This window comes from Prunus mume, linkage group LG5, assembly GCF_029339155.1.
Source record: "Prunus mume cultivar Tortuosa linkage group LG5, ASM2933915v1, whole genome shotgun sequence".
Classification (NCBI taxonomy): Eukaryota; Viridiplantae; Streptophyta; class Magnoliopsida; order Rosales; family Rosaceae; genus Prunus; species Prunus mume.
This window is the reverse complement of record NC_142702.1, coordinates 910,718-924,666: the sequence shown is the minus strand read 5'-3', so window position 1 is coordinate 924,666 and position 13,949 is coordinate 910,718. Positions and strand designations below refer to the sequence as shown.

Here is a 13,949-nt window from a genome sequence, read left to right as displayed (position 1 = left end):
TCCAGACCATGTAAAGCTGCAAAAGCTTCAGCTTCAATAGGAGAAGAGGCTAGTCTAAACTTTCCCGCTCCCCTAATAAAAGCACCATGCTCATCACGAATGACCGCTCCAAGACCTGTGAATAAAGTCTTCTTGTCCCAGGACGTATCCACATTTAGCTTAAGAGTAGCTTGGGGGGGAGGGAGCCACCTCTGAATAGATTCGGACCCCCGCGAGCTAGGTTCCTCCGCACCATGCCTATGTAGCTTGACAACCTCCAGTAGCTCTACTGCTAGAGTTCTGCCCCAAGCAATTGTTTGTTTTGGGCACACATTTTTTCCTTCAAAAACAAAGGCACACCTGCTTCTCCATAGACTCCAGCATAAAAAGCTGATGTGAAACCACACCCAATTAAAATTTTCCTTGTCCAACTTACTAATCACTCCAAGCAGCCACTCATCGATAGTGGTGATACTTTGCCTATCAACCCGATAGCATAGCACACTTCCAAACCAGACACTTGCGGTCCAATTACAGAAAAACAGTAAATGCTCAATTGTTTCCAGCTCATTTTCACAGACCGGGCACAATGGGGATAAGCCCAAATGCCTACGAAAAAGGAGAGCCCTTGTAGGAAGACACCATTTGACTGCACGCCACAAAAAGTTTTTGATTTTTGGGGTTAGAGGGGAACACCAAATGAGCTTCCACACCTTCTTAGAAACAAAGTGAGAGCCCGAGGCTTTCAAAAGCTTTTGAGAAGGACTGTGGCAAGGATGAATCAAGTTATATCCAGATTTAACAGAGTAGCAGCCAGACACACTAAAAGGCCAAATCAAACGATCAGATTCACTACCTCCTCCGACAGGCATGGCTTTTATCCTTCGAGCATCCTGAACCGAGATTCTCCCATTGAGAGATGATAAATCCCAACTTTTGGTGACGGGGTTAATGATTTCAGACACTAAAGCATATTCGTCCACTATCTCATCATTTATAGGATGTAGTAAGCCATCTGGCGACACAGGAATCCATTTATCAACCCATAGCCTTACCCTGGTTCCATTTAAGATCTGCCATTGAGACCCCCTTATGATCACTTTCCTGCCCTCTAGCAAGCTAGCCCACGCCCACGATGCTCGAGCACCTTTGCTAGCTTGAAGAAAGTTACAAACTGCAATTTGCAATTTGTGTGATTCAAGCATGAATATCTATATACTAGCAAATACCATTTCTTGGTTTGATGAGAAAAGTATGGGCAAATGAGGATAAAACCATAAAGTTCCCCAAAACACACAAAGAACACAGACAATTGCTAAGTTTATCCTTGTGTTCACACATATTTGCACAAATGAGATGACTCCAAGCGTGAGTACTATACCATTTATTGGTTTGATGTGAAAAGTATGGGCAACGAGGGTAAAACCATACAAACACACACAGAGAACATGGACAATTGCTAAGTTTATCCTTGCGTTATTGATCCGACCTAACTGTAAAATAAAAAAGATGAAAATATATAATGTTCACTACTTAGATCTATGAGCACTAAAGTCCTCCTTTTGAAATTGCACAAAACGTCAATTTTGGTCTTTGGTAAATTTTTAAAATAAAAGAATTTTTTACTTATTTGTTAATTGAAATGCCTCTAAAAAAATAATGATAGTTTGAAGAATTTGATAGAAATTAAAAAATATCCTCAAATTACTTGGAATTGAAGACCACATAGGCAAAAACACCAAATTGAAACCTCACTTTAATGATCAAAATGGTAAACTACAAAGACAAAAATGACGTTTTGCCTTATACATAATTGGAATTTGTTGGTGATAATAGTCTACCATCTTTTGTCGGTTTGCTGGTGATAATAGTCTATCAAAAGTTGATAGGATCTTGTACCATTTTTGCCAATGCGGGCCAAAACACTTTGAAGAAGTCCACTGGCAATTTCTCAAAAGCTATTGTGTGAGTGTGAAGCTAAACCAATATTATTTTGCATATACGACCCCACATCCCCATGTGAGGCTACAGAAGTGTTTCCAAAACGAAATATGATATTTCAAAACGAAGCTATGTATAGAGTCATTTGTATTTGCTTTCACAATAACATTTGATTTGTGAAAGCATTTTATATTTATACATTCTGATATTCTAACAAATAAAGTGATTAAATTTGGCCAACAAGTTTAGCGGAGTGGAAAAGTCCTTATTTATATTAGTGGCTTTAAATTCGAACTCTCATGACACTTTTGTAGAGTGTGAAATCCCATTCACTCTTAAAGTTTAAATTATCGCATTTATTATAAAAAATAATTTGCTAAATTTGATATATTTCCATTTTTTTTCCTTTTCATTTTATGCTGGGTGCTGTTGTTAAGTTTATCCTTGTTTCTTGTTGAAAAGAAAAATGAAAGAAAAAACAAAAAAATTCCTACATCTTGCAACTTCTCCACCTTCCCTTCTTCGCAATTAGGGATGCCATTGCAAGGTCACCATCTCAGACTAAGTCCTCCTTTTAAAATTGTGTTGTTATTCAAAATTGGAATTTTCCGGTCATTCTTGATATATATAATACAAATTTATAAATAAACCCAATCCTAGACATGTATTTATAAAAAAACCCAAACACTATTTAAACATAGAAACACACCCAAAATCAACCCCAAAGTCAACTTTTTGGGTGTGTTTATAAATGAGTTTTGAGTGTGTGTAATGATGGGTTTTGGGTGTGTTTATAAAGTGTTTTGGGTGTTGGGTTTTTTTATAATTTCAACCTCCATTTTGGGTGTTTTAGTGAAACTCCCTATATATAATCCCTAACATGTGAGGCTACCTAACAGCTTTCATACTTCGTTTACCCTGTGTTTCCAAGTTGTGCTAGCTATTTGCAAACCTTGGAATATTACTTCATCCAAATCCCTTGCAGAGAAGAGAAAGATATGGCTTTGATCGGAGAGGCCCTCATCTCTGCTACCATCCAGACGTTGTGTGACAAAATTGCTTCGCCTGAGTTCACCGACTTATTTCGGCAGAAAAAGCTCGATGAACAACTCCTCAACAAGCTGAAGACGACGCTGTTGACCTTGTCCGTAGTGCTTAATGATGCAGAGGAGAAGCAAATTGAGGAACCTTTAGTGAGAGACTGGCTTGACAATCTCAGGACATAATGTCTTGGCTGCGGAGGACTTACTGGATGAGATCGACACTGAAGCTTTGCGATGCAAGCTGGAAGAAGGTGAAGGTCAAACCCACAATTTAACCAAGAAGGTACGTGATTTTTATCAACGCATGAATGTTGAGATGAAAGAACGTGATTTTTATCAACGCATGAATGTTGAGATGAAAGATTTATTAGAAAGATTAGAACAATTTGTACAAGAGAAAAGTGCTCTTGGTTTGACAGAAGTTGCTGGGAGGAAGGTTTCACAAAGAACAACAACTTCCTTGGTTCATGAACCTTGTGTCTATGGTAGAGATGAAGTCAAAGAAAATCTATTGCAAATTTTGTTATCTGATGATGCAAGCAAGGATGATGTGTCTGTCCTCACCATTGTTGGAATGGGTGGGGTTGGCAAGACAACCCTTGCCCGACTGCTTTACAACGACGATAAGGTGAAAGAACATTTTCCACTTCACGCTTGGGTTTGTGTTTCGGAAGACTATGATTCTAATAGGATAACTAAAACTCTTCTAGAGTCAGTCACTTCAAAGTCTTCTAATATGACAGATCTAAATTTGCTTCAAGTTGAACTAAGAGAACAACTCAAGGGAAAGCAATTCTTATTTGTGTTGGATGACCTATGGAATGAGAAATATGGTGATTGGAAACGCCTCCAAACTCCTTTTACTTCTGGGGCAAGGGGAAGTAAAGTCATTGTAACAACACGGAGCCAACATGTAGTATCTGTCCTGCAAAGTGTTCATGTTCATCACTTGGAACCCTTGTCGCACGAAGATTGTTGGTTCTTACTTGCAAAACATGCATTTGGAAATGAAAATTGCAGTGCTCCGAACTTGGAAGAAATTGGCAAGCAAATTGCACGCAAGTGCAATGGGTTGCCTTTAGCTGCAGAAACACTTGGGGGTTTGTTGCATTGCAATATAGATTCAGAGGAATGGAATACAATACTAAATAGCAGTATTTGGGAGCTACCCTATGATAAAAGTGACATTCTTCCGGCTCTTGCGTTGAGTTACCATTATCTCTCCTCCCAATTAAAACGATGCTTTGTTTATTGTTCAATTTTTCCAAAGGATTATGAGTTTGAAAAGGAAGATGTAGTTCAATTATGGATGGCAGAAGGCATAGTTACACAAGTTGATAATGGGAAGATTATGGAATCAGTGGCTAGAACATACTTCGATGAGCTGTTATCACGATCGTTGTTTCAAAAGTCAAGTAAATTCGGCTTCATTATGCATGATCTCATTAATGACTTGGCTATGTTCATGTCTCAGGGGTTTTGCCTTAGGCTTGAAGATGGGGTATCCCGTGAAGTTAAAAGAGCTCGTCATTTGTCATATGCTAGGGGAAAAATTGATGCTGCTCCAAGATTTGAACCATTATATGAGGCTAAATGTTTGCGGACCTTCCTACCTACCTCTTTAAATCCATATACATCTTATGAAATATTTTTTGTAAGTAAAAAAGTTCTACAAGATTTGTTGCCATCACTAAGATGTTTACGGGTGTTATCATTGTCACGTTATAAAAATGTCACTGTGTTACCTGATTCTATTGCAAACCTCATTCACTTGCGCTACTTGGATCTTTCCCATACCGCAATTGAAATGTTACCTGGGGTACTTTGCAATCTCTACAACTTGAAGACATTACTATTGTCAAATTGTTCCTCACTCCTTGAATTGCCTGCAGACATTAGAAAATTGATTAATTTACAGAAATTGACATTGGACGGTTGTAGTTCTCTTAATAAATTGCCTGCAGGCATGAAGGAGTTGACTAATTTGCATCATCTTGATGTCAGTGGAACAAAAATTGAAGAGATGCCGGTGCAAATGGGTAGACTGAAAAATTTGAGAACATTGACTGCATTTGTTGTGGGCAAATCTACTGGGTCAAGCATAAGAGAACTGAGGGAGTTCCCGCAACTTGAAGGAACACTATCAATTTTGAAGCTACAAAATGTAGTTGATGCGAGGGATGCACTGCACGCCAATATGAAGCACAAGAAAGATCTCAAGGAGTTAGAGTTTTCATGGGGTGCGGAGGATGCTGATGATTCCCAAAAGGAGAAAGATGTACTCGACAAGCTCCAGCCTAGTGTGAATTTGAAGAAATTAACCATCAGATTCTATCGTGGAACCAATTTTCCGAATTGGTTAGGACACTCATCTTTTTCTAACATACAAGTCATGCATCTCAGTGACTGTAGTTCTTGTTGGTCGCTCCCACCAGTTGGACAGCTACCGGCACTCAAAGAGCTCTGTATAAAAAGAATGAAGTTTGTGAAGACGATTGGCGTTGAATTCTACGGCAGAAATGGAGCTTATCTGACTCAGCCATTTCGATCTCTGGAGAAGCTAGAGTTTTGGGCGATGCCAGAGTGGGAGGAATGGGTGCCAAGTGGAAGTGCAAGTGGAGGTGAATATGGTCCAGACTTTCCTCGTCTCCAGGAGCTGATTCTAATTAGGTGTCCGAAGCTGAGAGGAAGTTTGCCTTGTGAGTTGCCTTGCTTGAAGAAGCTTAAGGTGTATGTGTGTAAGGTTTTACATGATGGAAGTGCCACTACCACAACTACCAATAGTCTTAACTATAAATCTCTGGAAGAATTGGATATAAGTGGTGGATGCCGAAATCCTTTAGAAGCATTGGCAGTATGTGGTTTAGAAGAATTGGATATAAGTGGTGGATGCCGAAATCCTTTAGAAGCATTGGCAATATGTGGTTTAGTAGAATTGGATATAAGCGGTGGATGCCAAACTCTGTTATCATTATTAGAGACGAAGCTCCTGTCCCGACTTGAGATTAAAAATGTTGTTGACTTACAGTGCTTGCCCAACTGCAATCGTCTTCAAAGTTTGACTCTTAGGAATTGTCCAACGCTGTGGTCGTTCCCTAAAGATGGCCTACCCACTACATTGACATCACTTACTATAGACGACTGTAGGAGATTAGAATTCCTACCTCATGAGATGTTGGCCAAATTAACATCGCTTGACTCTTTGTGTATAAATAAAAGCTGTGATTCAATGAGGTCCTTCCCGTTGGGCATTTTTCCCAAATTGACGAGGCTTGAAATTTATGAATGTGAGAATCTGGAATCCCTTTCCTTGATTGAAGAAGAAGGAGCTGTTGAGAATCTCAGCCATCTCAATCACTTGCGAGTCTATAAATGTCCAAAAATGGTGTGTTTTCACGAGGGAGAATTGCCCATTCCCAACCTGAGTGACTTTGATGTCGGTGAATGCGAGAATTTGAAGTCATTGCCCGAACGCCTTCACACCCTCACAGCCCTTCAATCTTTGTCGATATGGAATCTTCCGAATCTGGAGTCATTTGCAGAAGATGGGGGTTTGCCTCCCAACCTCCGACAATTTTGTATTATAACTTGTGAGAGACTGAGGGCTTCATCAGTGGGAGAGTACTGGGGTTTGCAAGCACTTGTCTCCCTTGAAGAATTTATAATCATTGGAAGTGACCATGTCTTGGAGACGTTGCTCAAGGAACAGCTGCTCCCTACCACTCTTCACACTCTCCGCATCTCTTATCTATCAACTCTGAAATCTTTGGACGGAAATGGTCTTGGACACCTCACTTCTCTTGAAGAGCTAGAAATTGACAGGTGTCCAAATCTGGAATTCCTGCCAGGAGAGGAACTTCAACACCTCACTTCTCTTCGAACTCTAAGGATTTTTTCGTGTGACAGTCTCCAATGCCTGCCAGAAGAGGGTTTGCCGCCATCTCTTTCTTATCTGTATATCTTCTCGTGTCCTGCCCTGGAGGAAAGGTATAATAATAAGACGGGACAAGATTGGGCCAAGATATCTCACATTCCTTGCATCAAGATAGGCAACGAAGTCATCATATAATATGAGCTATTCCATATTTCACGCTCAACCCTCAACTCTCAAATCAAAGTCAGGTGAAGTATGTGCCTTCTCTTACTTTAAAAAACTGCTTCTCTTCTTCTAATTGAATACAAAAACCAAAACACATATTCTCTTTTGTTATTTTGTTGCTCAGTAAATTATGGTTGCTGGTCACAAATTATATCCTACTTGGAGTATCAAATGCTGAATAATTAGCAGTCTTTTTGCAGGACGACATACCTTCTCTTTGTTAGAGTAGGATTGTGACACTTGGCATAAGATTAGAAGATGTGATAGTTAGTTAGTTAAGATGGCTGTGTATAAGTAGTGTATTCTGATTTTACCTATTCATTAAGAAAGAAAGTTCATTTTTCTGTGCTCTCTCTCTCTCTATTCCAGATATCTCATTCTCTCTCTCTAGAAATTGTTCTTCATAGTTCTTCTTTTGATATTGGTTAACATGGTATCAGAGCCATTACCGCTCACGCAGATTCTTCGATCCGGCTTCTTGCTTCCGCTATCTCTGTCTTCGATTTGATCTTCGGCTACCTCTAATCTCTTTGTTTCTTGCTTCTTCACGATTTCTGTGTCTTCTCGACTAATCGTAATTTCTAGGGTTTGTTGTTCGATCTCAAAGCGTGTTTGCTTCTTCGTCTCCTCTCTTGGCATTGTGCCGCTCAAGTGTTTGTGATAAGTTTGTAGTGAATTGCTTCGTTCATCTTTGCAACAATGGTGACTGCTGCACAACTTCAGATTTTGCAATCTCCGATCACGGCTCTTATTTCTACAATTTCAACGTCTGTGAACGTGAAATTGGATGACTCGAACTACCTGAATTGGCATTTTCAGATGCAATTGTTGCTGGAGAGCAATGGAATCATCGGTTTTGTTGATGGCTCTCGTCCTTGCCCTCCTACTGTTGCCTCTGGAGAATCTGGTATAAACTCTCCTGACACTTCCTCTGCTGTTGATTGTGATGTTGTGTTGATATGGAAAATGCATGATAGGGCTGTTATGCAACTTCTTACTGCAACCTTGTCTCCAGTGGCTCTGTCTTGTGCGATTGGTAGTAATAGCTCTAGAGATCTTTGGGTTCGTTTAAAAGAACAATTTTCCACTGTGTCAAGGACTAGCATTTTTCAAATGAAGTCTAATTTGCAGAATATTCGAAAAGGATCTGATACTATAGGTCAATATCTTCTCAAAATAAAAGAGGCTAGAGATTATTTGGCAGCTGCAGGGGTATATTTTGCTGATGAGGATATTGTGATTCTAGCCTTGAATGGCCTCCCTCCTGAATATAATACATTTCGTTGTGTGGTTCGGGGTAGAGAGAGTGTTATTACACTGAAAGAGTTTCGCTCTCGCCATTACTTGCCGAAGAGCATATTGTGGAGAACCTCACTGTTGCCCCATCATATCTGATTGCTATGGCTGCCACTTCCAGGCCTCTGTCTCATCTGCGCCACCTTTTCCATGTCTCATGGAACTCTTGGCGTCCTCGTATGTTAATGGTGGTCATAAAAATTTTCATAGCAACAAGGGAAAGGGCAGGTTTAATCAAGGTCAGCGACCGTTTAATCCGAGACCACAGTTTTATACTCAAACCCATGTGTTGCCCACACCAACTCCAGGTGTTCTTGGTCAATTTCCCACTTCTCAGTATACATCTCCATCAGCCCCACCTGTTCCTACTTGTCAATTGTGCAACAGTGAAGGTCACACTGCTCCATTCTGTGGGTCTAATCCTCATGCGAGGTCCAAGTGTCATATTTGTGGTAAAACAAATCACACCACATGGTACTGCTTTTATAATGATAACGGTCCGAACTTTATTGGTGCTGGAGGTTTTTCCCATGCTCCTCGGATGCCTTCTTCCTCACTTGGATTTTCTTCAGCTCAATCTCATCACTCTCAACAATCCCCAATGCAAGCTATGCATACTGTTATGCAACCATCTCAGCCACTCTCATCTCAGGGTCTACCTCAAGTATGGCTTACTGATTCTGGGGCAACCAATCACATGACTGCAGACTTATCCACTTTATCTTTGGCTACACCTTATCCTACAAATGAAACAGTTCAAACTGCTAATGGTGAAGGTTTGTCGGTATCATGTGTTGGTAACTCTGCTATTCCTACACGAGTCAAGCCAATCAACTTGAATTCAGTTCTATATGTTCCAAAGTTGACTCAAAATTTGTTGTCTGTGCATCGGCTTTGTTTGGACAACAATTGTTGGTTAATTTTTGATGCTTTTTGTTTTTGGATTCAGGACAAAGCCACAGGGAGGATTCTTTACAAAGGGCTGTGCCGTAATGGACTTTATCCCATTCCTCTTGCATCTTCTCATTCTGTTCTCACAACCACCAAACTTCAACCTCGAGCATATCTTGGTAAGCTAGTCCTCTCTTCTACTTGGCATCATAGACTAGGTCATCCTACAAATAAAATTGTTACATTGATGTTACAAAAGGCACATGTACAATGTAAACCCATTTCTTCAGCTGTCATGTGTCATAGTTGTCTTCAGGGCAAGTTTTGTAAACTTCCCTTTTCCCACAGTGTCCACAAGTCTGTCAAACCTTTTCATATCATCCATAGTGACCTTTGGGGTCCCTCTCCTTGTATTTCTGTTGATGGATACAGGTATTATGTGATTTTTGTGGATGAATGTACACGGTATTGTTGGCTTTTTCCCCTAATCAATAAAAGTGACGTGTATTCTGTATTTGTTACCTTCTACAAATATGTTCAAACTCAATTTTCAACTTCCATTCAGATTCTTCAGAGTGATGGGGGGGGAGAGTATGTTAGCAAACAGTTTCAAGCTTTTCTTGCTGATAAGGGTATCATTCATCAAAAGTCATGTCCATACACACCTGAACAAAATGGGCTCGCTGAACGAAAACATAGACATTTTATCGAAACTACCATCACCTTATTACAACATGCCACCCTGCCATCTTCTTTTTGGACTTATGCTGTCCAAACTGCATCCTACTTGATTAATAGAATGCCTACATCCATCTTACATGATAAATCTCCCTTTGAAGTTTTGTTTGGAAATGTTCCAGCCATTTCTCATCTACGAATATTTGGTTGTGCCTGTTATCCCTTGTTAAAACCTTATCTTACCCACAAACTTCAACCAAAAACCATTAAGTGTGTCTTTTTGGGATATGCTTCTCAGTATAAAGGCTATATCTGTTATGATGTGTCTGGGAAACGTATATATATATATCTAGACATGTTGTTTTTGATGAACATGATTTTCCATATGCCGACTTAGTGCCCCATTCAAAGGTTATTTTTCAATCTCTTCCTCTGCCACGTCCATCTCCTCCTTTACCTGTTGTCACTACTAACAATCTTATTGCATTGCCTACCTCTCATGACACTACTGCATCAGATGCTTTCATTTCACCTCGCAATACTCCTGCTCCATCCTTTTTACCATCACCTCTGTCCATTACTGGTGCATCTCCATCTTTATCATCAATCCCTGTGGTACAGTCCAATCTTTGGAGCTCTGCCAACTGACACTTTACCATTGGCTGATTCTTTTCAACCTGACTCCATGCAAATAGTTCTTGAGGTTCCTCCTATGAATCTGCGTCCCATGCAAACTCGAAGTAAAAGTGGCATTGTGAAGAAGAAGGTTTTTCTAACAACTCTACAGGAGTCTGGGGGTGTTGATTTATCCTTAGTTGAGCCTGCCACTTACAAGTCAGCTTTAAAAGTGCCCGTTTGGTTGATTGCTATGAAAGAGGAAGTCGATGCTCTTCATTCTCAGGGGACCTGGAGTTTGGTGCCATTACCTCCTGACAAGAATCTGGTGGGATGTAAGTGGATTTTTAAGATTAAAAAACATGCAGATGGGTCTATTGCACGACATAAGGCGCGATTGGTTGCTAAAGGGTTCAGATCAAGAACCAGTCAAGATTATGGGGAAACTTTCAGTCCTGTCGTTAAACCAACTACAGTGCGGATTGTCTTAGCTCTTGCTGCCCATTTTGGTTGGCCGTTACGCCAACTCGATGTCAAGAATGCTTTTTTGCATGGTATTCTCCAAGAAGAGGTGTACATGGCTCAACCTCCTGGATTTGGGGATTCTCATCATCCAACTTTGGTTTGCAAACTTCATAAATCTTTATATGGGTTAAAACAGGCTCCCCGAGCCTGGAATGACAGTTCACTTCCTTTTTACCTACATTGGGGTTTCAACATACATACTCTGACTCCTCTCTATTTGTGAAACAAGTGGATTCTGGTATTGTCATCTTATTGGTATATGTGGATGATATCATAATTACTGGCAGTGCTCTCAGTGAAATTCACAAGGTTATTCATTCTCTCACAGTTGAGTTTGAGCTCAAAGACTTAGGAGATTTGCATTATTTTTTGGGAATCCAAATTTCTCGTACCGACTCTGGATTGTTTTTGTCACAGTCTAAGTATGTCCAAGATCTCCTTGTCAAAACTGAAATGACTGAAGCCAAAGCGTGTGATACTCCTTGCCTTCCTTATCACCGATTGCTCAAAGATGATGGTCAGACCTTATGGAACCCCACCTTGTATCGCGATATTGTCGGAGCTTTGCGATGTCGACTTTCACCCGACTGATATTGCATTTTCTGTGCATCAGGTTTGTCAATTTATGCAAAATCCAATGGTGTCACATTTCACACGGCCGTCAAGCGGATTCTTGGTACTTGAAGGTACACTGCACTTGGCCTTAGCTATACTCGAAACTTGAACTTATGACAAAGATTTAGTGATCTTGTTGGCGAGAGATCAAATGATCGCGGTCCACTCTGGTTTAGTTGTGTTTCTTGGTTCCAATCCGTGTCTTGGTCCTCTAAAAGCAACAGATGTTTCTCGATCTTCCAGAGGCGAGAATATCGTGCTTTGTCAACTACTTCTGCAGAACTTGACCGATCAAACAATTCTTGGTGTTTTTGCAGGTTCCCATTGCTCAGCAACCGGTGCTTTTTTGTGATAACCTATCCGCAATTGCTTTATCCTTCAATCCCGTTCTGCATCAGAGGACCAAACATATTGAGATCGATGTTCATTTTGTTCGGGAACGAGTGGCCAAACAACAGCTCTTTGTGCAGTTTGTGTCTTCCAGAGAGCAATTTGCTGATATATTCACCAAAGGCTTAAGTGCTCCTCTCTTCCATACTCATTGTCACAATCTCATGCTTGGTTTATCCCAGCGTGAGATTGAGGGGGGATGTTAGAGTAGGATTGTGACACTTGGCATAAGATTAGAAGATGTGATAGTTAGTTAGTTAAGATGGCTGTGTATAAGTAGTGTATTCTGATTTTACCTATTCATTAAGAAAGAAAGTTCATTTTTCTGTGCTCTCTCTCTCTCTATTCCAGATATCTCATTCTCTCTCTCTAGAAATTGTTCTTCATAGTTCTTCTTTTGATATTGGTTAACACTCTTGGCCCTTGGGGAGCTTTTCAAAATTTGCAAGGTTTCTTTATGTGGCATTTCCAGAGGAGGGTCACAGGGCGGAGAAACAGAAAAGGTTTACCTAGAATATTTCAATTGATACATTCCTGCATATAGGCATCAAATGTACACCATTTTTAGGTCCTTTTAAATGAAAAAAATGTATTTGAGTCTCATTTGCGCTAGTTTAAATCGAATTTAATGCCTATGGATAGTCTGTTACAATAAGTTGTCGTATCAATAAGTTGTCTTACGTTGAGGAGAGAGATCGATCAGCAATTACAAAATTGTTAGTGAATTTAGCTTGTTTATCATCTCTCTCCTTTTGTTTGTTAAGTTTTGTTGTCCTAGGTTAAACCCTTGTCCCCGCATTTCACAGCAACCCTGTGTTATTCCACTCTGTTTAGATTTCATTTATGTTGTGATTCGACTGCTGCTGTATTTTAGATTTCGTTCATGTAATGTTAGGATGTTTAATCTCTGATCTGTGGTGGTAGTTGAGTAGTCTAGTTAATCCAGTAGATAACTTGTCCCCTGTTTTGTATTGTTTTTATTTCTCTGGTAATGAAAGCACGTTTCTTATCAAGAAAAGATTTCATCGATACTCATTGCTTATTTTGAACTGCAGAAGCCTACTTTTGTCACAGTCAGTAGATGCCAGAATGAAGTCATTACCCAAACACATTGGCACCCTCACAGCCTTTGACATAAGGGGATATATGATCTTCAAAATCTTGTGTCATTTGCCTCCCAACCTGCAATATTTTAATATTTTGAATTGTGACAGACTGAGCCCTTCGGTGGGAGATTACTGGGGTTTGCAAGGACTTGGTGGCAATATCTTGTTGACGTTTCTCAAGGAACAGCTGCTCAATACCACTCTTCGCACTCTATATATTACGGCCTGTCTGTCTATAATTCCTGCCAGGAGAGGAACTTAAACGCTTCTCTTCGCTGCAAAGGCTACATATTTGTGGGTGTGTGATATCAATTCTGCCAGGAGCGTTTGCCGCCATCTCTTTCTTATCTGTGTATGGACCATTGTTTTGCTGTGTAGAAAAGGTGTCTCACATTCCTTGCATCAAGATAGGCGAAGAAGAGATCGTATGATATGAGATCTCTCCCTCTTGCTCACATACAAAGTACTTACCACAAACGCTCAATCCGATTTCTATTATTATTTTGCCCAGTAAATTCTGGTAAAATTTGCTTTATTTCTCATTGCGCTTCTTCGGCTGATCCCAACTTTATCCTATTTAAATCTCAAATGCTGAATAATTAGCAGTCTTTTCGCAGGACAACACATCTTCTCTTGGAGAGCTATTCATTTGCAAGGTCTCTTTATGTGTCATTTCCAGAGGAGGGTTTACCTGGAATATCTCAACTGACACATTTCCAAATACAGGCATTGAATGCACAACATTTTGAGGTACTATTTTTGTAATAAAAA

General features: G+C 40.1%; 3 protein-coding genes and 1 pseudogene across 6 annotated transcripts in view; all 4 read left to right on the top strand.

Moving 5' to 3' along the window:
* Positions 1-13,949, top strand: part of LOC148916580 (putative disease resistance protein At3g14460) — a 63,346-nt gene that overhangs the window by 14,276 nt on the left and 35,121 nt on the right. Inside the window, exons 2-3 of the mRNA XM_089051898.1 lie at positions 7,263-7,280; positions 12,491-12,575. The gene's annotated coding sequence lies outside the window, so the exon portion shown is untranslated. The remainder of the gene's footprint in view (positions 1-7,262; positions 7,281-12,490; positions 12,576-13,949) is intronic.
* LOC103330905 (ubiquitin carboxyl-terminal hydrolase 8-like) overlaps positions 1-13,949 on the top strand; it is a 48,114-nt gene that overhangs the window by 31,475 nt on the left and 2,690 nt on the right. The gene's annotated exons all lie outside the window — the stretch shown is intronic.
* Positions 2,790-13,949, top strand: part of LOC148916578 (putative disease resistance RPP13-like protein 1 pseudogene) — a 46,281-nt pseudogene continuing 35,121 nt past the window's right edge. The window contains exons 1-3 of one of the 3 annotated variants that reach the window (XR_016126833.1): positions 2,790-7,085; positions 7,263-7,280; positions 12,491-12,575. The product of XR_016126833.1 is annotated as a putative disease resistance RPP13-like protein 1 pseudogene, transcript variant X2 (transcript). Of the gene's footprint in view, positions 7,091-7,251; positions 7,281-12,490; positions 12,576-13,949 lie in introns of all 3 variants that reach the window. The other 2 variants (XR_016126834.1, XR_016126832.1) reach the window with 2 other exon arrangements.
* Positions 7,762-12,278, top strand: LOC148916581 (uncharacterized). The gene is given in 8 exon segments (XM_089051619.1): positions 7,762-8,400; positions 8,403-8,535; positions 8,667-9,142; positions 9,308-9,428; positions 10,325-10,510; positions 10,623-11,164; positions 11,531-11,680; positions 12,000-12,278. Coding segments are annotated over 8 exon segments (2,526 nt in total).